The sequence below is a fragment of the Limanda limanda genome, chromosome 18, assembly GCF_963576545.1.
Source record: "Limanda limanda chromosome 18, fLimLim1.1, whole genome shotgun sequence".
Lineage (NCBI taxonomy): Eukaryota > Metazoa > Chordata > Actinopteri > Pleuronectiformes > Pleuronectidae > Limanda > Limanda limanda.
Window position 1 is genome coordinate 6,350,972 of NC_083653.1, and position 23,771 is coordinate 6,374,742.

The 23,771-nt window shown below is 40.7% G+C and overlaps 1 protein-coding gene and 1 long non-coding RNA gene across 4 annotated transcripts; both read right to left on the bottom strand.

Moving 5' to 3' along the window:
• Nucleotides 1-345: 345 nt before the first annotated feature.
• On the bottom strand, nucleotides 346-23,281 carry LOC133024272 (mucin-5AC-like). 3 transcript variants are annotated; one of them, XM_061091313.1, is made up of 10 exons: nucleotides 23,238-23,281; nucleotides 14,170-14,252; nucleotides 14,012-14,060; nucleotides 13,875-13,908; nucleotides 13,589-13,759; nucleotides 13,406-13,435; nucleotides 13,130-13,301; nucleotides 12,681-12,793; nucleotides 12,418-12,592; nucleotides 11,365-11,702 (listed from the first exon to the last, which is right to left on the bottom strand). In XM_061091313.1, exons 3-10 carry the CDS (start codon nucleotides 14,021-14,023, stop codon nucleotides 11,606-11,608), a joined length of 804 nt encoding a protein of 267 aa, XP_060947296.1. In that variant the 5' UTR covers nucleotides 14,024-14,060; nucleotides 14,170-14,252; nucleotides 23,238-23,281; the 3' UTR covers nucleotides 11,365-11,605. The 3 variants fall into 3 exon arrangements, with proteins under 3 accessions (XP_060947295.1, XP_060947297.1, XP_060947296.1); XM_061091312.1 differs by lacking the exons at nucleotides 11,365-11,702; nucleotides 12,418-12,592; nucleotides 14,170-14,252; nucleotides 23,238-23,281 and adding exons at nucleotides 346-666; nucleotides 1,101-1,275 and having other exon boundaries at nucleotides 14,012-14,038; XM_061091314.1 differs by lacking the exons at nucleotides 11,365-11,702; nucleotides 12,418-12,592; nucleotides 12,681-12,793; ... (5 more) ...; nucleotides 14,170-14,252; nucleotides 23,238-23,281 and adding exons at nucleotides 346-666; nucleotides 1,101-1,275; nucleotides 1,364-1,473; ... (3 more) ...; nucleotides 2,459-2,498; nucleotides 2,576-2,682.
• On the bottom strand, nucleotides 7,113-7,982 carry LOC133024631 (uncharacterized). Its single transcript, XR_009683123.1, has 5 exons — nucleotides 7,847-7,982; nucleotides 7,684-7,723; nucleotides 7,526-7,580; nucleotides 7,343-7,372; nucleotides 7,113-7,233 (listed from the first exon to the last, which is right to left on the bottom strand). It is a non-coding gene; the product is annotated as an uncharacterized LOC133024631 (long non-coding RNA).
• Nucleotides 23,282-23,771: the final 490 nt, after the last annotated feature.

Below are 23,771 nucleotides of genomic sequence, written 5' to 3' on the forward strand. Positions count from 1 at the left end.
TTTTATTTATTTATTATTATTATTTTTAATTTCATCAAAAATGTTGGCGATGGGTTCCCTTTTTTTATGGTTTGAGCACCTGCCCCCCAAAATGTTTGTGCACGTGCCTGTGTACATGTGCTTGTCAGTGTCCACATGGAGGTTTTCAGAGAGAAAATGTAGATTCACTGACTTTTCCTCATTCCCCCAGCGACCCGGCACCTCCTACCGTCTGTGCCTCGTGCCATCTGTTGACATATACTACGGCTGCACTGCTCACACCGAACCACAGCTCCACGTAAGCCTGTGAGCCCATTAGCGCAGCGCAAACAAGCTGAGCAGAGTGGAACTTAATGAGAAAAGGGATTTCATCTTTTTTTGAGCATTTTATTGTTCTAGTGATTTGTCTTCTACAGTCGTCAATCGATTTAAATGATAAAATTACCACAAGTTTACAGTGAAAATGGCAGATTTCTGTGTGTTCTTCAATCAGGAGAAGCAAATCATATAATCATACGAGAAAAGACATTGCCGATAAAAATTGGAAAAGGGTTCTTCTCTCGCCGCGGCACCTCGGTGTTGCCGTGGAATCATGGGCACGGGCATCCAAACCTCACTTTATAGTTGAGGCATATGCCGGATTTCTGGTCCTGCGTTCGACAAACGAATCCCACAGTTGGGTTGTAGCTGAAAAAAGAACCAAGGACATGATGAATCAGTAAAATATCAAGAAATCTGTTTTTTCTTTCTCGCTTTAAAAGGATTTAAAACAAAACGTATTACCTCTGCCAAGAATGATATGATTTTATTGTTCATCAGCCTGTCGGCTGGACAACGCAAAAACTACAATACGGTGATAATGTATAAAGGTACAGACACTCACCATGTTTCTTGCCCCTCGGACCACACACCACTAACCCTAAGTGTAAGTAGGTAGTTTTCTCCTGGGGCTCATTAAAATGTCATCTTCTCTAATGTAAATGTGCATTTACAAAGTTTCCATTCACTGCTTAAGCAGCAGCTCTGTGGCGGTTTATCTTGATGATTAGGACACTTTGTTTGATGGTCATTAATTACCACATAGAGATAATTATCTCTCTTCTCTTATGACAGAAACTTACATGTAGAAGTTCTCCCCTGTGCTGATGGCTGGGGTCATGGTGTCGGTGGTAACAGCCTCGATGTAAAACGGGCTGTCACAGATCTCTCCTGGGTTTTCTAACTTCAGGTTACTCAAATTCTCCCAGTCGCCAGTCCCATAGGGACTGTCCCGGTTGTACCAGTTGGTCCAGCACACTGCAGGAAGCGACAAAACAAGAGACGTTACGACTGCACGGCGGGAAACAACTTAGCTCTGCACGTGTGGAGGGTGCTCACACAGTACCTCCGCCGCAGAACGGGGGATAGCAGCTGAAGCGAACACGATAATCGTTGCACATCTTCTTGGACTTCTGGTCCTCGTTCTTGCAGATGAATCCTGTAGTTGTGTCGCTTCTGACAACACAAACAAAGAGAGATATTCACTTAAAACCATCGAATGGATGCAACAGTGCAAGTGTCTGGACTTGATTCACTTTGTATGGGCCTGAAGTCGGCCACGCCTGAACATTTTACGGTCCTGTCCTTTTACATGAATGAATCAAAACTTCCTAAGTTTGAATCATTGATTTGTCCAGCAACCAACTTTTGTTATGGCTCACTGCAACTATCCCTAAACTGAGTAGATATATAAAAACTAACCACAAAAAACACAAACAGTAAAATCAACTTTTTAAAATGTTTTTTTTTCAATAGTCTTATCAAGACAAAACACAAAAGTTAAATAGCGTATCAAAAAGGCTAATTTCATAATACTTACTCAAAAATCACATCCCCGGCTGCAGCCGCACTTTCACCAGACAGTGTTTTGGCCTCGATTTCGATTGGTTTGGGGCAGATCTTTCCTGGGTTCTCAGTACGAAGACTGGAGAGGGTTTCCCAGTCTCCAGATCCAGAGGGGTCATCTCTGTCAAACCAATCCGTCCAGCATTCTGGAACAAGGTATTTCATTTGATATCAGTTGAGATAAGTCATTTGTAAGTTTCCTGTAGTTGCTAGTTTATTGTGAAATGTCCAAAAAAAGATTCTGAAGGTTCTCACGGATGTGGGTTGGATAGTCGCAGGGTGAATCTGGATGGAGTTAAAAACAAAGAAATGTGTGTGTCAGACCATTCTGTGCAAAGTGAACCACAGAATCGTTTAGTTTGTACTTTATATGTTTATAAATTCTGTTTTCTACATTCAACAACACCTGATCAGACGAGAGACAAAGACGGTACTTACTTGTAGGAACTGGTTCCACTGAAAAGGTCTCCAGTGCAACAATCGCCACAAGCAACTACATAAGGGAAAACATGGATTTAGAAAGGTTGCACTTACAGAATATTACAAACTGTACATAAAGAAAACTTAAAAGACATAATACAGAGTTATGCATTACCAATTTGATCATGATTGCAGTCGATAGTGGAGCTTGAGACCTGCAATTCATAACAAATTTGTGCATTATCAAAATAAGTTATTTTACATTTTTTAAAGATTAAATAATGCCACTTACTGCAGCTGTTTCTGTTGTTCTCACCCGCAGAACCTCTCAGAAGAACAAGGACCGTGTCTGTGTTGCGCCCTGGAAAGGGGAGGAGTCAATAACGCAACTGGGACAAAGTGTTTCTTCTGCGCCAGCTTCAAAGAGAATCACACCGAGCCCAGAGCTCCCTATAAGGCCTCTGCAAGTATTACTAATCGATCAGCAGATGTCATCTCTCAATCAGGCTATACCAATCAAGTGCAGATTAGTTTATCTAGATGGAAATCCTTCCTTTTAACAATCTATCTGAGATAGATTGGGGGCGTGGCGGCGGCAAAAAAACCCGGAGGGGTACGCAGTGGTGGGAAGTAGCGAAGTAGAAATACTTCTTTACTGTACTTAAGTAGATGTTTCACATATCTGTACTTTACTTGAGTACTGATTTTCCTGAGGACTTTTTACTTTTACTCGCTACGTTTGAACACAAATTTCTGTACTTTCTACTTTGAATATTCTCAAAACTGGCTAGTTACTTAAGAAGGCCGCGGCCCAATTTGAAAACCATGTTATTGTTATATATGCAACTATATGATCCACAGACAGGACTAGAATCATACATATTATACATTTTATAGCAAAAATAATTGTATATGAACGCAGGCATATGCAGTGCAAATCCAATAACATCCACATTTAAGCATAACAATATGCAAAGCAACCAATGTACAAAAAAAGAAGTGCAAATAGGGTCTGTTAAAAATATATTCTTACTGTTTGTTTAATAGAGCAAAACAAGGATATCCTGGAGAAGACAAACCGGTTGAGGCGTAACCAAATATACATAAGGCGTTTAAGCTGGGCATGCGACAAGTACTCACTTAAGTCCTTTCTGCACGTCCTCTTTTAAGTTTTGAATGATTCAGTTGGACTTTCAGATTTCTGAGATTTGGCCAGCAGCAAAACGAGACTGTGTCCAGTGATTTTTTCTTCTCTGTACTAGCACTGTGCAGGCTGTTAACAAAAGAGAAACTATCTTATTTTGTTTGCCTAGAACTTGATTCCTTTTGCTGAGTTATCATAAGGGACATTGTGTATCATTCCTGCTACTGATGAGAGGTCCATGTTTAGTGATATTTACATATTTATTTAGTGGTTATTCTGTGGGCTATAAGTGTTCTTAGGTAGACGCAAGAGGCACTTGATTATTCTGTTGTGTTGATTCATTGTGTCCCTAGAAGTTCAGATGCAGTAGTCCAATACTATTTGAACCTCAGCATCTGGGGTTCCAAATTTGTAAAATTATACATTATATGTATATTGTTATTATAATTTTTCCTTCAGTTGAAATAAATTCTGAAGAGAACGATTTTGGGTTGTTTTGTGTCTGTATAGGACTACTATAAAAAGCACCTTTCATTTACTTGTACTTTTACTTATGAAAGTGGAGAAACAGGAGTGAGCCGGAGAAAGTGGAGAAACAAAGGAGTGAGACGGAGAAAGTGGAGAAACAAAGGAGTGAGACGGAGAAAGTGGAGAAACAGGAGTGAGACAGAGAAAGGGCGAGAAACAAAGGAGTGAGATGGAGAAAGTGGAGAAACAGGAGTGAGACGGAGAAAGGGCGAGAAACAAAGGAGTGAGATGGAGAAAGTGGAGAAACAGGAGTGAGACAGAGAAAGGGCGAGAAACAAAGGAGTGAGATGGAGAAAGTGGAGATACAGGAGTGAGACGGAGAAAGGGCGAGAAACAAAGGAGTGAGATGGAGAAAGTGGAAAAACAGGAGTGAGACGGAGAAAGTGGAGAAACAAAGGAGTGAGACGGAGAAAGTGGAGAAACAGGAGTGAGCCGGAGAAAGTGGGGGAAACAGGAGTGAGACAGAGAAAGGGCGAGAAACAAAGGAGTGAGACAGACAAAGTGGAGAAACAGGAGTGAGATGGGGAAAGTGGAGAAACGAAGGAGTGAGACGGAGAAAGTGGAGAAACAGTAGTGAGACGGAGAAAGTGGAGAAACAGGAGTGAGCCGGAGAAAGTGGAGAAACAAAGGAGTGAGACGTAGAAAGTGGAGAAACAGGAGTTAGACAGAGAACGGGCGAGAAACAAAGGAGTGAGACGGAGAAAGTGGAGAAACAGGAGTGAGACAGAGAAAGTGGAGAAACAGGAGTGAGACAGAGAAAGGCTGAGAAACAAAGAAGTGAGATGGAGAAAGGGAGAGAAACAGACAAAAAAAGTGGGGATATGGGATATATAAGATACAAGAGGGGAAGAAAGTGATTCTAAAACTATTCAATTGTTAAGATGGGTTTATTATCTGTGAAATTGGTGGAGACTTTTGAGTCAAGATGTGAAACAGACAAATTAAAGTTATAGCTTTAGCTAAAGTTTAGCCCTTTATTTGAGCATGCACAATTTCCACATTTTATTTATTTTCTCTTATTTTGAAATGCAGCCGTACTTTATACACATTATACATATCTGCAATCATACATATATGTTCAGTTCTATGTTACGTGACAATAAATATGGTGAAAAAGTTTTTGAATCGTACTGAATTAATTTGATTTGACAAACAGGTGGTGAGTACATGCAGATGTTGATACAACTACTAGGCTACTTAAATATATGTCACACCAAATAGTTAGACATTATGATCTTCCGGACCTTTGCTTCAAGAAATTTTCTCTAACTGGACCCCTTTAAATTTTTGTTGAATACCCCTGGCCTATAGGAATATCGATGTAGTGCAAGTGTGAGCAAAACACCTCAATTCAAAGCTGAGAAAGTGTTCACCCCCTCATTTTATATTCTACACATTCATGAGTTACTTTCAGCTCCTCTCACAAGTGTTCATCTCCTGAGGAACTGCGATGGTGGACGATCACCTTGTAGGTTTCCCTCACCAGGCGTGTGTGTCTGCTTCTGTCCGCAGGAGCTCGTGTTTCTGCAGGAGCGTTTGACTTTGAGGGAAACGTGGCTGAAGTTTTCTAGTCTTGACGACCACTCCAAAAACTTTACAGTACAAATTAGCTGGAAACATCTCCGGTGTAGTTTTCTCAATTTGGAGCACGTTTCTGTATTTACACGTGTTGTGACTTTTTGCAGCGCGTGTGTCGTCAAATTGATGAAATAATTTGCACGTGTCCTTTTTCTATATGCATGTGTTTTCACATTCCTACAGTTCCTCTAAGCATATTTCTCTCTCATGCATCACTCACACACTGCCAGGAGCGATTCACGTTACAGTATCTCAGCATCCACCCCCTTAAGGAATGGGGATGGGGATCGAACCCCCGACCTTCTAGTTAGTTCACGACCTCTCACCACAGACGAGGACATGGAACATGTGCTGATAATACAGTTGATTACTGCTACGTCTGTACATGTGCTTGTCAGTGTCCACATGGAGGTTTTCAGAGAGAAAATGTAGATTCACTGACTTTTCCTCATTCCCCCAGCGACCCGGCACCTCCTACCGTCTGTGCCTCGTGCCATCTGTTGACATATACTACGGCTGCACTGCTCACACCGCACCACAGCTCCACGTAAGCCTGTGAGCCCATTAGCGCAGCGCAAACAAGCTGAGCAGAGTGGAAGTTAATGAGAAAAGGGATTTCATCTTTTTTTGAGAATTTTATTGTATTGATAGTGATTTGTCTTCTACAGTCGTCATCACACGAGATCAAGAAAAGCAAAAAAAAAAAACATTATACCTATTTTCCACGGAAGATAAAAAATTTGGTCTCAAAGCAGGAAAATAATTGATTTAAATGATAAAATGACCACAAGTTTACCGTGAAAAAGGCAGATTTCTGTTTGGTTCTCAATCAGGAGAAGCAAATCATATAATCATACGAGAAAAGACATCGCCGATAAAAATTGGAAAAGGGTTCTTCTCTCGCCGCGGCACCTCGGTGTTGCCGTGGAATCATGGGCACGGGCATCCAAACCTCACTTTATAGTTGAGGCATATGCCGGATTTCTGGTCCTGCTTTCGGCAAACGAATCCCACAGTTGGGTTGTAGCTGAAAAAAGAACCAAGGACATGATGATTCAGTAAAATATCAAGAAATCAGTTTTTTCTTTCTCGCTTTAAAAGGATTTAAAACAAAACGTATTACCTCTGCCAAGAATTATATGATTTTATTGTTCGTCAGCCTGTCGGCTGGACAACGCAAAAACTATTGAACTGATTTTATTACTTTATTTGATCCCAATACATGTTAATGCAATAAGGTGATAATGTCTAAAGGTACAGACACTCAGAGTGCCCTACTAGTTTTGATTTCATTATCATTTAACCCTAAATATATAAAAATAAATAATTGATTGATTTGTCCAGCAACCAACTTTTGTTATGGCTCACTGCAACTATCCCTAAACTGACTAGATATATAAAAACTAACCACAAAAAAAACACAAACAGTAAAATCAACTTTTTAAAATGTGTTTTTTTCAATAGTCTTATCAAGACAAAACACAAAAGTTAAATAGCGTATCAAAAAGGCTAATTTCATAATACTTACTCAAAAATCACATCCCCGGCTGCAGCCGCACTGACACCAGACAGAGTTTTGGGTTCGATTTCGATTGGTCTGGGGCAGATCTTTCCTGGGTTCTCAGTACGAAGACTGGAGAGGGTTTCCCAGTCTCCAGATCCAGAGGGGTCATCTCTGTCAAACCAATCCGTCCAGCATTCTGGAAAAAGGTATTTCATTTGATATCAGTTGAGATAAGTCATTTGTAAGTTTCCTGAAGTTGCTAGGTTATTGTGAAATGTCCAAAAAGAGATTCTGAAGGTTCTCACGGATGTGGGTTGGATAGTCGCAGGGTGATTCTGGATGGAGGTAAAAACAAAGAAATGTGTGTGTCAGACCATTCTGTGCAAAGTGAACCACAGAATCGTTTAGTTTGTACTTTATATGTTTATAAATTCTGTTTTCTGCATTCAACAACACCTGATCAGACGAGAGACAAAGACGGTACTTACTTGTAGGAACTGGTTCCACTGAAAAGGTCACCAGTGCAACAATCGCCACAAGCAACTATATAAGGGGAAAACATGGATTTAGAAAGGTTGCACTTACAGAATATGACAAACTGTGCATAAAGAAAACTTAAAAGACATAATACAGAGTTATGCATTACCAATTTGATCATGATTGCAGTCGATAGTGGAGCTTGAGACCTGCAATTCCTAAGGTAGCTGTTGGTATTTATAAAAATAAACAAAAGAGAATAAAACAACAAATTTGTGCATTATCAAAATAAGTTATTTTACATTTTTTAAAGATTAATTAATGCCACTTACTGCAGCTGTTTCTGTTGTTCTCACCCGCAGAACCTCTCAGAAGAACAAGGACCGTGTCTGTGTTGCGCCCTGGAAAGGGGAGGAGTCAATAACGCAACTGGGACAAAGTGTTTCTTCTGCGCCAGCTTCAAAGAGAATCACACCGAGCCCAGAGCTCCCTATTAGGCCTCTGCAGGTATTACTAATCGATCAGCAGATGTCATCTCTCAATCAGGCTACATCAATCAAGTGCAGATTAGTTTATCTAGATGGAAATCCTTCCTTTTAACAATCTATCTGAGATAGATTGGGGGCGTGGCGGCAGCGGAAAAAAAACTGAGGGGTACGCAGTGGTGGGAAGTAGCGAAGTAGAAATACTTCTTTACTGTACTTAAGTAGATGTTTCACATATCTGTACTTTACTTGAGTACTGATTTTCCTGAGGACTTTTTACTTTTACTCGCTACATTTGAACACAAATTTCTGTACTTTCCACTTCGAATATTCTCAAAACTGAGTAGTTACTTAAGAAGGCCGCGGCCTAATTTGAAAAACATATTATTTTTATATATACAACCATATGATCCACACACAGGACTAGAATCATACATATTAAAAATTTTATAGCAAAAATAATTGTATATGAACGCAGGCATATGCAGTGCAAATCCAATAACATCCACATTTAAGCATAACAATATGCAATGCATCAGATGTAAAAATAAAAGAAGTGCAAATAGGGTCTGTTAAAAATATATTCTTACTGTCGTATAATAGAGCAAAACAAGGATATCCGGGAGAAGACAAACCGGTTGAGGCGTAACCAAATATACATAAGGCGTTTAATCTGGGCCTGCGACAGGTACTCACTTAAGTCCTTTCTGCACGTCCTCTTTTAAGTTTTGAATGATTCAGCTGGACTTTCCGATTTTTCTGAGATTTGGCCTGCAGCAAAACGAGACTGTGTCTAGTGATTTTTTCTTCTCTGTACTAGCACTGTGCAGGCTGTTAACAAAAGAGAAACTATCTTATTTTGTTTGCCTAGAACTTGTTTCCTTTTGCTGAGTTATCATAAGGGACATTGTGTATCATTCCTGCTACTGATGAGAGGTCCATGTTTAGTGATATTTACATATTTATTTAGTGGTTATTCTGTGGTCTATTAGTGTTCTTAGGTAGACGCAAGAGGCACTTGTTTATTCTGTTGTGATGATTCTTTGTTGTCCCTAGAAGTTCAGATGCACTAGTCCAATATTATTTGAACCTCAGCATCTGGGGTTCCAAATTTGTAAAATTATACATTATATGTATATTGTTATAATTTTTCCTTCAGTTAAAATAAATTCTGAAGAGAACGATTTTGGGTTGTTTTGTGTCTGTATAGGACTACTATGAAAAGCACTTTGCATTTACTTGTACTTTTACTTATGAAAGTGGAGAAACAGGAGTGAGCCGGAGAAAGTGGAGAAACAGGAGTGAGCCGGAGAAAGTGGAGAAACAAAGGAGTGAGACGGAGAAAGTGGAGAAACAAAGGAGTGAGACGGAGAAAGTGGAGAAACAGGAGTGAGACAGAGAAAGGGCGAGAAACAAAGGAGTGAGATGGAGAAAGTGGAGAAACAGGAGTGAGACGGAGAAAGGGCGAGAAACAAAGGAGTGAGATGGAGAAAGTGGAGAAACAGGAGTGAGACAGAGAAAGGGCGAGAAACAAAGGAGTGAGATGGAGAAAGTGGAGAAACAGGAGTGAGACGGAGAAAGGGCGAGAAACAAAGGAGTGAGATGGAGAAAGTGGAAAAACAGGAGTGAGACGGAGAAAGTGGAGAAACAAAGGAGTGAGACGGAGAAAGTGGAGAAACAGGAGTGAGCCGGAGAAAGTGGGGGAAACAGGAGTGAGCCGGAGAAAGTGGGGGAAACAGGAGTGAGACGGAGAAAGGGCGAGAAACAAAGGAGTGAGATGGAGACAGTGGAGAAACAGGAGTGAGATGGGGAAAGTGGAGAAACGAAGGAGTGAGACGGAGAAAGTGGAGAAACAGGAGTGAGACAGAGAAAGGCTGAGAAACAAAGAAGTGAGATGGAGAAAGGGAGAGAAACAGACAAAAAAAGTGGGGATATGGGATATATAAGATACAAGAGGGGAAGAAAGTGATTCTAAAACTATTAAATTGTTAAAATGTGTTTATTATCTGTGAAATTGGTGGAGACTTTTGAGTCAAGATGTGACACAGACAAATTAAAATTATAGCTTTAGCTAAAGTTTAGCCCTTTATTTGAGCATGCACAATTTCCACATTTTATTTATTTTCTCTTATTTTGAAATGCAGCCGTACTTTATACACATTATACATATCTGCAATCATACATATATGTTCAGTTCTATGTTACGTGACAATAAATATGGTGAAAAAGTTTTTGAATCGTACTGAATTAATTTGATTTGACAAACAGGTGGTGAGTACATGCAGATGTTGATAAAACTACTAGGCTACTTAAATATATGTCACACCAAATAGTTAGACATTATGATCTTCCGGACCTTTGCTTCAAGAAATTTTCTCTAACTGGACCCCTTTAAATTTTTGTTGAATACCCCTGGCCTATAGGAATATCGATGTAGTGCAAGTGTGAGCAAAACACCTCAATTCAAAGCTGAGAAAGTGTTCACCCCCTCATTTTATATTCTACGCATTCATGAGTTACTTTCAGCTCCTCTCACAAGTGTTCATCTCCTGAGGAACTGCGATGGTGGACGATCACCTTGTAGGTTTCCCTCACCAGGCGTGTGTGTCTGCTTCTGTCCGCAGGAGCTCGTGTTTCTGCAGGAGCGTTTGACTTTGAGGGAAACGTGGCTGAAGTTTTCTAGTCTTGACGACCTCTCCAAAAACTTTACAGTACAAATTAGCTGGAAACATCTCCGGTGTCGTTTTCTCAATTTGGAGCACGTTTCTGTATTTACACATGTTGTGACTTTTTGCAGCGCGTGTGTTTTATTTGCACGTGTCCTTTTTCTGTATGCATGTGTTTTCACATTCCTACAGTTCCTCTAAGCATATTTCTCTCTCATGCATCACTCACACACTGCCAGGAGCGATTCACGTTACAGTATCTCAGCATCCACCCCCTTAAGGAATGGGGATGGGGATCGAACCCCCGACCTTCTAGTTAGTTCACGACCTCTCACCACAGACGAGGACATGGGACATGTGCTGATAATACAGTTGATTACTGCTACGTCTGTACATGTGCTTGTCAGTGTCCACATGGAGGTTTTCAGAGAGAAAATGTAGATTCACTGACTTTTCCTCATTCCCCCAGCGACCCGGCACCTCCTACCGTCTGTGCCTCGTGCCATCTGTTGACATATACTACGGCTGCACTGCTCACACCGAACCACAGCTCCACGTAAGCCTGTGAGCCCATTAGCGCAGCGCAAACAAGCTGAGCAGAGTGGAAGTTAATGAGAAAAGGGATTTCATCTTTTTTTGAGCATTTTATTGTATTGATAGTGATTTGTCTTCTACAGTCGTCATCACACAAGATCAAGAAAAGAAAAAAAAAAAAACCCTTATACCTATTTTCCACTGAAGATACAAAATTTGGTTTCACAGCGGGAAAATAATTGATTTAAATGATAAAATGACCACAAGTTTACCGTGAAAAAGGCAGATTTCTGTTTGGTTCTCAATCAGGAGAAGCAAATCATATAATCATACGAGAAAAGACATCGGCGATAAAAATTGGAAAAGGGTTCTTCTCTCGCCGCGGCACCTCGGTGTTGCCGTGGAATCATGGGCACGGGCATCCAAACCGCACTTTATAGTTGAGGCATTGGCCGGATTTCTGGTCCTGCTTTCGGCAAACGAATCCCACAGTTGGGTTGTAGCTGAAAAAAGAACCAAGGACATGATGAATCAGTAAAATATCAAGAAATCAGTTTTTTCTTTCTCGCTTTAAAAGGATTTAAAACAAAACGTATTACCTCTGCCAAGAATGATATGATTTTATTGTTCGTCAGCCTGTCGGCTGGACACCGCAAATACTACTGAACTGATGTTATTACTTTATTTGATCCCAATACATGTTAATGCAATAAGGTGATAATGTCTAAAGGTACAGACACTCAGAGTGCCCTTCTAGTTTTGATTTCATTATCATTTAACCCTAAATATATAAAAATAAATAAAAGAAAACTCAGCATAAATAATAACCAGCATTCAATTTGTGTGGCCATGTTTCTTGCCACTCAGACCACACACCACTCACCCTAACCCGTTTTTTCTTTCTCGCTTTAAAAGGATTTAAAACAAAACGTATTACCTCTGCCAAGAATGATATGATTTTATTGTTCATCAGCCTGTCGGCTGGACAACGCCCCTCGGACCACACACCACTAACCCTAAGTGTAAGTAGGTAGTTTTCTCCTGGGGCTCATTAAAATGTCATCTTCTCTAATGTAAATGTGCATTTACAAAGTTTCCATTCACTGTTTAAGCAGCAGCTCTGTGGCGGTTTATCTTGATGATTAGGACACTTTGTTTGATGGTCATTAATTACCACATAGAGATAATTATCTCTCTTCTCTTATGACAGAAACTTACATGTAGATGTTCTCCCCTGTGCTGATGGCTGGGGTCATGGTGTCGGTGGTAACAGCCTCGATGTACAACGGGCTGTCACAGATCTCTCCTGGGTTTTCTAACTTCAGGTTACTCAAAAGCTCCCAGTCGCCAGTCCCACTGGGAAGGTCCCGGTCGTACCAGTCGGTCCAGCACACTGCAGGAAGCGACAAAACAAGAGACGTTACGACTACACGGCGGGAAACAACTTAACTCTGCACGTGTGGAGCGTGCTCACACAGTACCTCCGCCGCCGCAGAACGGGGGATGGCAGCTGAAGCGAACGCGATAATCGTTGCACATCTTCTTGGACTTCTGGTCCTGGTTCCTGCAGATGAATCCTGTAGTTGTGTCGCTTCTGACAACACAAACAAAGAGAGATAATTACTGAAGACAATAAACTGGATAGAAATCGACTTTTTAAAAACGTTTTTTAATAGTTGCAGTGTAATACAACAAATGAGTTTAATAAAAGTTCCATATTGTTCCATTCTTCCATATCTCTATCTGTTATATTGGCACATAGCTCAGAGTCAATATCAGAAGTCAATAACTTATCTGATGATTATTACTTAATATAAGAACAATACTATAATAAAGGCAAATCAGTACATGTTTCCAGTTCAATATGCTCATCAAGACAAAACATAAAAGTTTAATAGCGATTCTAAAAGGCTAATTTCATAATATTTACTTCAAAATCACGTCCCCGGCTGCAGCCGCACTGAGACCAGACAGAGTTTTGGCCTCGATTTGGATTGGTTTGGGGCAGATCTTTCCTGGGTTCTCAATACGAAGATTGTAGAGCAATTCCCAGTCTCCAGATCCAGAGGGGTCATCTCTGTCAAACCAGTTCGTCCAGCATTCTGAAACAAGGTATTTCATTTTAGATAAGTTGAGTCATTTGTAAGTTTCTTGTAGTTGCTAAGTTACTGTGAAATGTCCAAAAAGAGATTCTGAAGGTTCTCACGGATGTGGGTTGGATAGTCGCAGGGAAATTCTGGATGGAGGTAAAAACAAAGAAATGTGTGGGTCAGACCGTTCTGTGCAAAGTGAACCACAGAATCGTTTAGTTTGTACTTTATATGTTTATAAATTCTGTTTACTGCATTCAACAACACCTGATCAGACGAGAGATAAAGACGGTACTTACTTGTAGGAACTGGTTTCACTAAAGAGTGCTTCAGTTCCTTGGGCTTCAGTTCCTTGGGCTCCACTTCCTTGGGCTCCGGTTCCTTGGGCTCCGGCTCCTTGGGCTCCACTTCCTTGGGCTCCGGTTCCTTGGGCTCCAGTTTCTTGAGCCCCAGTCTCTGCTGGTTGCTCTCTGGTCAAGATAATCAGAACAATGTTGTGTATTTGTGATTGTGCCCGTACATTGTAATGCCATTCATTTATTGTACAAATGATCACGGTCTTTGCAGGTGATGAGATAAACTTACCGAAAACCAATCCCGCAACAATCGCCACAAGCAACTATATGAGGGAAAACATGGATTTTAGAAAGGTTGCACTTACAGAATATGACAAACTGTGCATAAAGAAAACTTAATAGACATAATGCAGAGATATACATTACCAATTTGATCATGACTGCAGTTGATAGTGGAGCTTGAGACCTGCGATTCCTAGTGGAGCTGTTGGTATTTATAAAAATAAAGAAAAGAGAATGAAATTACAAATTTGTGCATTATCAAAATAAATGATGTCTTTTAAAGATGAATTGATGCCACTTACTGTAGTTGTGTCTGTCGTTCTCACCCGCAGAACCTCTCAGAAGAACAAGGACCGTGTCTGTACTTCGTGAAAATATCTCCCACCTTAAATTCAGTGTCAAACACAATCGGGAAGATAATGAGTTACAGACAACAAGCAACAGTGAAGTTCACAGGTGGATTGTGTTTCACGAGTTGAAAATAATAGTTGAAGATAAGGTTTCTCTGAAAATAGCTGAAAGGCTCAATAGGACACACGGAACGTGTAGGTCGTTTCCCGGAGGTGTAAGGAGTGGTGGGGGCGTGTACATCCAATGTTTATTTCTTTTTTTAAATTAAATAAACTACAAAAAACAACTGCTTCCCTTCCTGACTGGCACGTGTCGATAAATAGATGTCGCATGACGAGCGTTTACCTTCGTGTCCTTTGCAGAATGCCTGGTGTGCTGAACGTGCACAGCTGCAGTAAAATGCCATAATCCAGACGTAAATTTAGCTTCCTCTAGGGATCTGTCATGATATCTGTGCAATTAAAAAAATAAAGGATGTTTCGAGTGCAAGAGGCTGAAAGGAGTCAGTTCACTGCACCTGGACTCCGAGTCAATACCGGGTGAGAAGCTGTTTGTGGTTATGTGATGATTTATCTCGTACGAACAAAATGCTCCGATGCTCCATTTGGGTGCGTACAGAAAATGGACTAAACAGGTTTTTTATAGAGATCTTCCCAGACATTGACGATGACCTTTCCGTGCAGTGTCTCCCGTGAATTTTAAATCGGTCCGTACAGCTCCTTGACGAAGACGAGAGGACGCTCCTTCACAGGGAGCTCGGTGTTATCTAAACGTGCACTAATCCATTTTAATATATTGTCAGGGTCAAATTTTAGAGGTTGATCCGTAGACTGTATATATATATATATATATATATATATATATATATATATATATATATATAGATGGACGACATGATGGCTCCAAAGTCAAAGCATCAAAATCGCTACCTGGTGATTGGTGAAACCAGGTAGGTCTCCTCCGTGTTAATGAGTGGGACAAGGGCTTTCACTTAAGTTCATACAACCCTGATGTTAATAACACGTGCAAATGTAGTAAATATAGTTTTAATTAGTTGTTTGATGCTCTAAAAAAAAGGGGGTTAGGGTTATGGATTGAATTCCCTGGACAGTTGATGGACAGTGAGAAACAACTGAAACAAAGCACGTTGTTGTTGTTACAGCTACGAGAGCAGAGTCCGTCCTCGGTGGCGCTTGTGTGCGCGCTAATTAATTGCCCTTTGAGAAGAATGGCCACCTCCTTCTGTTCAATAGCAGCTGGGGACGCTCTCTGTCGGTTCATACATCAGCATTAAACTTTGTCATCTGGAGGAGCCGGCGTCATATTTTACACTAAATTGTGCTTTGGACTGGATGCCAACTTACAAATGACAGCGTGGTGTGGGACTCATTTATCATCTCCCCTTCGCCGCCGCCGCCCACCCACCCCCCAACACACACACACACTCTCCCCCCAGTCACTCCCTCCATGGAAATCACAGACTTTCTCTTGACTGCATTCATTCTATAACACAACCGGAGACCTGATACTTATGCAACGCGGATGCACGGGCGACAATTAATGCAGGAGGAGGTGTGACGGGGACATTATGCAGTGATCAGTGAGCGAGTGGAGGTCAGGTGATGAATGACTGTGTACTCTAGTAGTCAACAGAGATTTCTACCGGGGCACTGACAATAAACAGTCTTGATCCTAATGAAGTAATTGATATATACCTGAAGGTCGTCTGTATAAAAAAAACGCTGTATTAAAGCTTCTCTGTTGATTAAGTGGACATCGTGTGCGTGTTTCTTCTACTTTTCTTTAGTTATTGAGAGGGGGGGGGGGGGTCATTATGGTTTCAGCTTACGTTGTTTTGTTTCTTTCTTCTCGGAATACATACATGCACATGTCATGTTACACTGTGTTTACTGTCACATGAGGAAAATGACCTAGAATGTGAGCTCTTAAGCTTCTTTGTCATTGGCGTAGTGGGGGGGGTGTTTGGTCCGGTCAAGTTTAAATAAGTCTTGTTTAACCAGATGATAATGGGGATGATTCACATACATACCCAGGAAGTCATACAAAATACAGTACATACAATTTGCAGTTTTGCTTCAGCTCTGCCTTTGCTCTCTACCAACTCCTGTAGTGAATATCTGGGTCAAACAAGTTGCTAACTTTGTCTTTGTGCTGAGGAGGAAGCACACAATTAGTATTTTGTTCTGCTTAAAATATCAGCCTGAAGCGGCTGAACACAAAATGATATAGGCTACATTTGAAAATGATGACTGGACCAAAACAACAAGCTGAAAGTTGCCGTCAAGCTCCATAGAGTTGAGGGATGTTTTTTTTTTACATGTTTCATCTTTGGTCATGTTAGCTGATTTAATATAATTTGCAGTAGATTGTGCAACAAAGACACAATAACATGAATCTCCCTGTTGTAAAAGTAGATGCAATCTTAGCCATAACTATGCTAAAGAACAAGATAGGGTCATGTTTTACTCCAGTGAAAAGACCCTTAAAGAAATTTAAATACAGTATACAATAATGTGTTCTGAAGCGAATGTAGCTCAATGGGCTACAACCCCAAAGAATAGAAGCATTCTGCCGTATGCATTGTATCTGCTGTAAATGATTACTCATCCATATCTTAACCTCGAAGCTTTAACTCTAAACTCAGAAAAGAGACATTATGACAAAATGATTCAGGTCGAAAATTCAGGAAAGTCGCCTTTAGAACAAACTAAAAGCATTGCTCCATTGTATTTATATATATGTCTGAATACTAGGGCCCCCTCAGTACTTAAAGTGGCAGGAAGGGACAAGGCCATGTGTAATAGCTCACAGATGAAAAGTTACAGGTGCACGGACTCGGCTGTGGTAAGTGCCGTATATTATGAAAGGCTTCTTTGACCTCCTGCTGTTCCACACTCACCTCTAATGAAACAGCCTGTTTCAGGGTTCATAAACTTAACCATAGCATTAGCGAACCACTTATGCAATTGGCAGCCCACTGTTGCTGCACTCTCCTACCAGTAATACAGAATGTATATTTGAGCTCGGGGGGGGGAGGGGGGTTGTAATATCTGTGGATTTTGGAATGGTTTTGTTTTTCCAGAAGCAGGATTGCGTGTAATTGTTAGTGACTGCGTTCGTGGATATTCGCCAGAATCATCGTGACCTAATAGCGGCTGATTGCCTTTTAAAAAATAACTAAATAAGGAAATCTTCGTGTGCACAGTGCTTCGTTTGCATGAGGCTTTTAATGTTGTTATTATCAACAGATTTAATCCGGTGCCACAATGAGAGTCCGACTGCTCCGACATGCCCTGAGCTGAGAAGTCTCTCTCCTCTGTATACACATCACATCCTTCGAGAGAAGCGGTTTTGTCTTCACTATCCAGCTGCTAAAAAAATCTTTAGCGGTAGAAAGTGGCCCCGAGGATAATTATGTAAAGTAGAGGTAAGAAGATGAAAATGTGCTAAGGGTTTAATTATCACTGGAAATGAACTTCACATCGCACAAAGGCAACAAAGACGAGGCACTTACGAGACACAGATTTGATAATGCGCCTTTTAAAACCAGCTCCCCGTGTCTGGCACGTCTCGGGGTTGCAACGAAAGCCTTATTTATTGGCGTCGCTTATTAGCGTGTGCAGGCAAAGAGGTTGCCGAGGAAGCGGCGGCGTGATTCAAAGTGTTACCAGAGACGACAGCAATCCCTTTCCAATTTGGAGAATGGTGTTTTCGTAGAACCTCTTGCACATTACTGTTAAAAGGTATTATTGCGTTTGCTGCACATGCAAATTGGAGCCGCAGTAAATATCCAACCGCTGCACACATACAGCGCAGGGTTGTTTTATTGATGCGCCCGTTTACTCCGGGAGAATTCGTGCCATAAAATATGCATGCATTTCATTCCAGGATGAGGAGTGAGCGGGAGTGTGAGGACTCATTGATATTTTTCTCAGGGCGGCAAAAATATATATAAGAAACCTTCTAGGCCCCCGCCCACACACACCCTGGTGACCCGCTCTTTAACACACGCTGAATACACACGCTGTCCACACACATATATATGTATGCATAAACCTTTAATGGCTCTTAACTGGGCCCCTGTGTGTGGCGCGTCTGTCAGCGGTGTTCTTACACGTCATCATTTGTCTTGCATCCTGACAACCATTCAATCAAACGCTGGCTTCAGGGATTGAGCCGGAACTCTTCTCAGCAGGGATGGCTGTTACCATGGTAACTGCGGAGGTGTGCGACCCACCAACAAGCCGGAGAATGCAGTGTTGTCTTGTTTGTTTCTTTGTGTGTGTGTGTTTTTTTTTTCCACTGTGAAAACATCAACTTTGTGCTAGTTTATCTGTCTCTCCCTATTTCTTTCTATCTGGCTTTCCCCCCCTCCCCCGTGAGCAGGATTGCATGTACCTGTCTCACACGTGCACTCGCACACACACACACACATGCACTTACCATCCTGGGGCGTGTGGGTAATTGTGATGTGTCACAGGTGTGTCAGAGTACAAGCTTTCTCCCATCACATCTCAGCCTGGAAAATCTCCACACTAGTTACCCAGCAGAGGCTGTAGAACCTGCTGCTGCACCACATCCACACGGAGCTGTGCACCACGGCGATAATGTTTGATCACTGTTATATTACTTCCAGAAATTGTAATCCGTCGTAAAATAAAACCTTAAAAAGATGCTTAAGAAAAGTGCATGTGCTTTAAAAAATGCGTCTCACCATTAAATATGAAGCCATTGTTGAAGGTAGCTGCAGAGAAGGAGCCCTTATGGCTTTTTCTTTGGTAAATTATTAAGTTTGTCATCATAATTTAGCACATTAGCATGGTAGCATTTTCTATATAAGACAAAACATATTGTAAAGCTACGACTCCAAGTTATACTAATTACAAACTAGAGCCAAATCATCTTGTTATCCCCCTGGTGGCTGGGGGAGAACCTGCATGTTAAATCCATTTTTTTCAAACATGACTTCTGTTACTTTAGTTAGTTCTTATCACACCGATGTTTGCTCAAGAGCTCGTATTTGAGGTTCCAACTCAACATCGCAATATGGCAGCACCTGTATCTTCTCTGGGATACGTTGTCCCTCGTTAAAGGCTAAACAGTCACTATCCACAAACAAAATTCAACGAATCGAATCTTTTGGCCTGAAGATGGCGCTAGATGACAAATCGGGGGGAGTTACTACAATTTATCGTTAATGGAACCTGAATGTGTGCAGCAATCAACTTAACGCTCATTAAGACAAAAGTCAGTCTCATGAAGGGAGAGTCAGGGGATCAATCATCAGGAGTTATCCTCTGGGAACCATGAACGTCTGGAGCAGATTTAATGGTTGTTAAGATATTTAAGGCTGAGCGACCAACCAACAGTGTTTAGAGCAATGATGCTAGTATGAAAAAACTACAAAATGTCTATTTTAGTACTGTAATTATTCTTTCAAAGATGCATTTCTCTCTCTGCGATCAAATGCCTGGGAACCCTTCCCCGTGCTGTGGTGTGAATCTCGGCTGCCCGCAGCAGAAATCATGCAGCATGTCTTCCATGGCGCCTACTTGCTATTTTCTCTTGACATCCTCTTTCCTCTGTGAGTAATTAAAGAGAGGGTCTGGGCACCGACAGTGACAGGAGGTCTGCTGAGATAGCCAGTGGTCTAATTAGAAGCACATATCTCCATTCTACTTTAAAAACACTAGTCACCTCTGCTTCCACGCCAGCTGTGATTTAAGCAGCCTGCTGCAAAACGAAGTTTAATGAAAGGCTTTTTGCTGCAGGAGTGTTACGGCAAAACAGAACAACACTCAGGAGAATGAAGGTGTTGTTCTTCTTTTTTTCACTTCAGTGTTACGTCTGAAATTATGATTAATCACCTCGGAAGAAGAGACACGTGGCCAACGAGCTGCACCTCGGTCCGAAACTCACAGACAGCGAAAAGAGAAATGTGGAACAACATATGGTCAGCGCTCGCACGGATGCTGGTTCATCAACATTGTGATGTTCCGTGTGGCATGTAGCTGATGAAATATTAACCAGGGAGAATATTTATGCATGGGTTTTCATTTATACCCGACAGGCCTCCGTTGTCAAGGAAGTGCTATGAACTGAGTCATTACGCCAGAGGATCATGTTTATTCAGCTCGCCTCCGTATTATTCCTCGTTCAGAGCCCTAACAGTCGCTCGTGCTCGTTCACGTCGAACGCCGTTACAGCCAACTGCCAATCTGCTCTCCGCCGAGCAGGGCTTGCCTTCTGACAAATGGCCTGGAGGAGCGGTCCAAGGAGAGTCCTGTCAGAGGCAGTCAGCCCTGTGATGCTGCAGCAATCTGAGCAGATATGGGGAGAAGGAGGGGGGAGGAAGGGAGAGCCTCAAGCAGGGAGGAAGGGGGGAGGGAGAGAAGCTGTCCTAGAAATATATATATATATATCTGTGGATCCTTAAAAAGTTCTATACCAGACGCAAACTTTTGTAGGTTCAGTGTCTGACGCAGACAATAAATCAATTTGTGTCAAAATTTCTTTCAACGAGATACTGACGGAGATGGGGATGAAAGTGATTTCCATAAAAACTGAAATAATCCACGGGACGGATGCAGCGATCGATGCACGCTGCTGCAACAAGAGGAAGCGATAGTGATTATCACAGCTCACCCTGGACATGCTTCGGGGTTAACCAGTGTGCAATTGAAAAGCCGTCCACAGCAGCTTTGATTTACAGGTTTATTGGCTGATTATTCTGGTGAAAAGTGCTGAGTCTGGTTATGATCCAGGGAGGGGGGGGGTGGGGAGGGAGGAGTTTTACATGGAGACTCGGGGCTCGACACAAGGGGACTGAAGTCTCTAATAATCCCATAACATCAATTACAGATGCATCACCGGGGCTTTGCTTTACACCAGAAGAATTAAAGTGTAAAGAGGCGTCGGATGCTGCTGCCAAGGAGAAAGAACAGCACGTACGGGCAATTTGTTTAATTTACTGACCTGATGTTAAATGTCAAATGATGATACAGAAAGAAAAATATGCAGCTGAGGATTTAAGCCGCATTCGAAAAATTCATATTCAGATAGGCAAAGCGTGTTAGAATGCAGCAGTGGAGAGGGATTTAGTAAATTTACTCAAGTACTGAAAAATTTAAAATTCTCTTTGTACTGTTAGTTTTTTTATATACAAATATATGGGCCATTCTACCGAATTGGTGCAAAGTATGGTCCCCCAACAAGAAAAGCTATTTACAAAACAATTAAGTATTCATGACATAGATTTTTACTAAGAATGTGTTAAGGTCTATTTAAACCCAAGACATTAAATGAGATAGGGATAAGCTAAATATATACAAAATCATCATTTATAGGGTACTTTCTATTGCGAAGTAGCTGTCCCCAACCCTGACATCTAAATTTCAATTTCTGAAAATAACACCTTATCAATTTTTTAGATTTTTTTCAGTGATCTTATTTCAAAGATCTTTATGATTTAGTTCAAAGAGAACTTGGAAGATTTAGATTTATTGTAGGTTTAATTTTTAAATTAAAAAACTATAGTCAAAAAATCATGTCCCCAGTTTTCATGTCACTACCGAAACACAAGAGTTTTAGTCCATTTGCTGAGCCCGGTTTTTAGCCACACCCCTGCATTTTTGAGCAGGCAGTGACACTGCATCCCTGTCCCTCCTGGCTCAATGGTAAGTAGCTAAAACCCATACTTTTGATGTAAATGTGTTCCAAAGTCTGAAAATCAGCGTGTAACCTTAAGAATTGTCACTACCGAAACACATATTATCTTCAATTAAGTAAACTTTTTGGGGTTTTATGCAAAGTATTGTGTTTTTATGTGTGTACGACTCTTCAAAGATGTGTATGCTAGCCATGTGCTAACTAGCATTCTTTAGCTATGCTCAAAATTAGCTAGTATTGTCACTACCGAAACAGTCACTACCGAAACAAATGGTAACGTTTCGGTAGTGACATGATCGTTTCGGTAGTGACATAATGGAATGGTAAGTAGTTCAATCCCATCAGTCACTACCGAAACACTGGATGTTTTGTAAAAAATTAAGTATATTGAGTTATCCACTAAAATGTTATGATACTGATTGGTTTAATGTATGTTCAATTTCATCAATCATCAACACTGGAATCAATATGAGCAGTATTATGCATTTTAAAAAGAAATATTGCATTTAGATTTTGACGAATTGTATAAATTGAACTTTGAAATTTGGTAAAAAATTCATTTTTATTGATTTAATTGTGAAAACCTTCAAGAAATATTTTTAAAAATACTCTTCAGAGAAAGGAAGGAAACACAATCTTAACAGGTTAATAATTATACTTTTTTTTCTAGTTTATTGCTATGTTTCGGTAGTGACAATTTTTGGGAGAGGAAAAACATTCCAACACAGTCTGAAAATACAACATAAAAATTAACGGTTCTTTTACTAGATATGTGTACTTTAGATATGGTACAATATATATACGGAAAAAGTTTTGGGAATAAAACATACAAAATTTCAAAATATTTCCAACCTGACTTTGCACCAATTCGGTAGAATGGCCCATATACACATCTCTAGAAAATTAACATGAAAATATAAGTAAATCAACTTACACAACAGTATTTGGAGATTTATCCTATGAAGAGCATTGACGTTTAAAATGCATTAAAAAAGCAATGAAGTGAACTTCTGTCTCATGATCGGAGTCCAAGCCTGAACAGCTCTATGTGTCAATATTTCCTCAGTCATTATTTATTTTTTTCAGGCAAAAGGCAAAACGCCTGCTCAGTGCTGCTTTGCAGTCCTAGAAATTTTAGAAATTATATTTTATAGTTGGTTCTTTCAAGGGTTGAGCAATCCTGGTTATTATTGTTATTATTAACAATAATTATATATTTATATTCCAAAAATCTTTTACAAAAATGTGTATATATTAAAAGTATTCTGTCTTTAAAGTCATTATTACTCATATTAACTGACAAGAGCGGAAGTTTCAAAGTTTTTCTTACCGTGGTAGGAACCGAAGTGCAGCAGCTTTGTGTTGGAGGAGACGATTGGTTCCCTCTGTGTGGACGACTCAGGTCTCTGTCTGACAGTCTCTGTGTCTGACTGCTTTTATCCTCTGCTCAGTCAGCACATTCTCGTTCTGGTCCTTGTGACCAAACTGGTTTCTGTCACAGAACATTCCAGCCTCAAAACAGTGTGTAATTAACTGAGAGTTACAGATGGAGACTGCGATGACAATCTGACAGAGTTCAGGTGTCAAGCTCAGCAACGCCATCGTTCAAAGATTCCTCGTGAAGGAGCACAGAGACTTAATGAGCATTTTCTCCAACTATTCATCAGAAATATGATTCAACACAGTATTCAAACAATATTATGACTCAAACTACACGTTTTTACAGTGTTCTGGATACATTTCTGTTGTAAACGGCCCAGATTGGTCTGTAAACATTTTAATATCTATTTCACGTATATTCTGAATGTCTTTAAAGTGTCGGCGGAACCCAGAGAACAACTATATGATGATTAAATGCTCCTTC

Coding starts and splice junctions, on each gene's coding strand:
- LOC133024272 (XM_061091312.1), bottom strand. Junction 13,760..13,874: donor TGTTGCGGGATTGGTTTTCG/GTAAGTTTATCT, acceptor TATCTTGACCAG/AGAGCAACCAGCAGAGACTG. Junction 667..1,100: donor ACAGGGGAGAACTTCTACAT/GTAAGTTTCTGT, acceptor TTCTTTTTTCAG/CTACAACCCAACTGTGGGAT.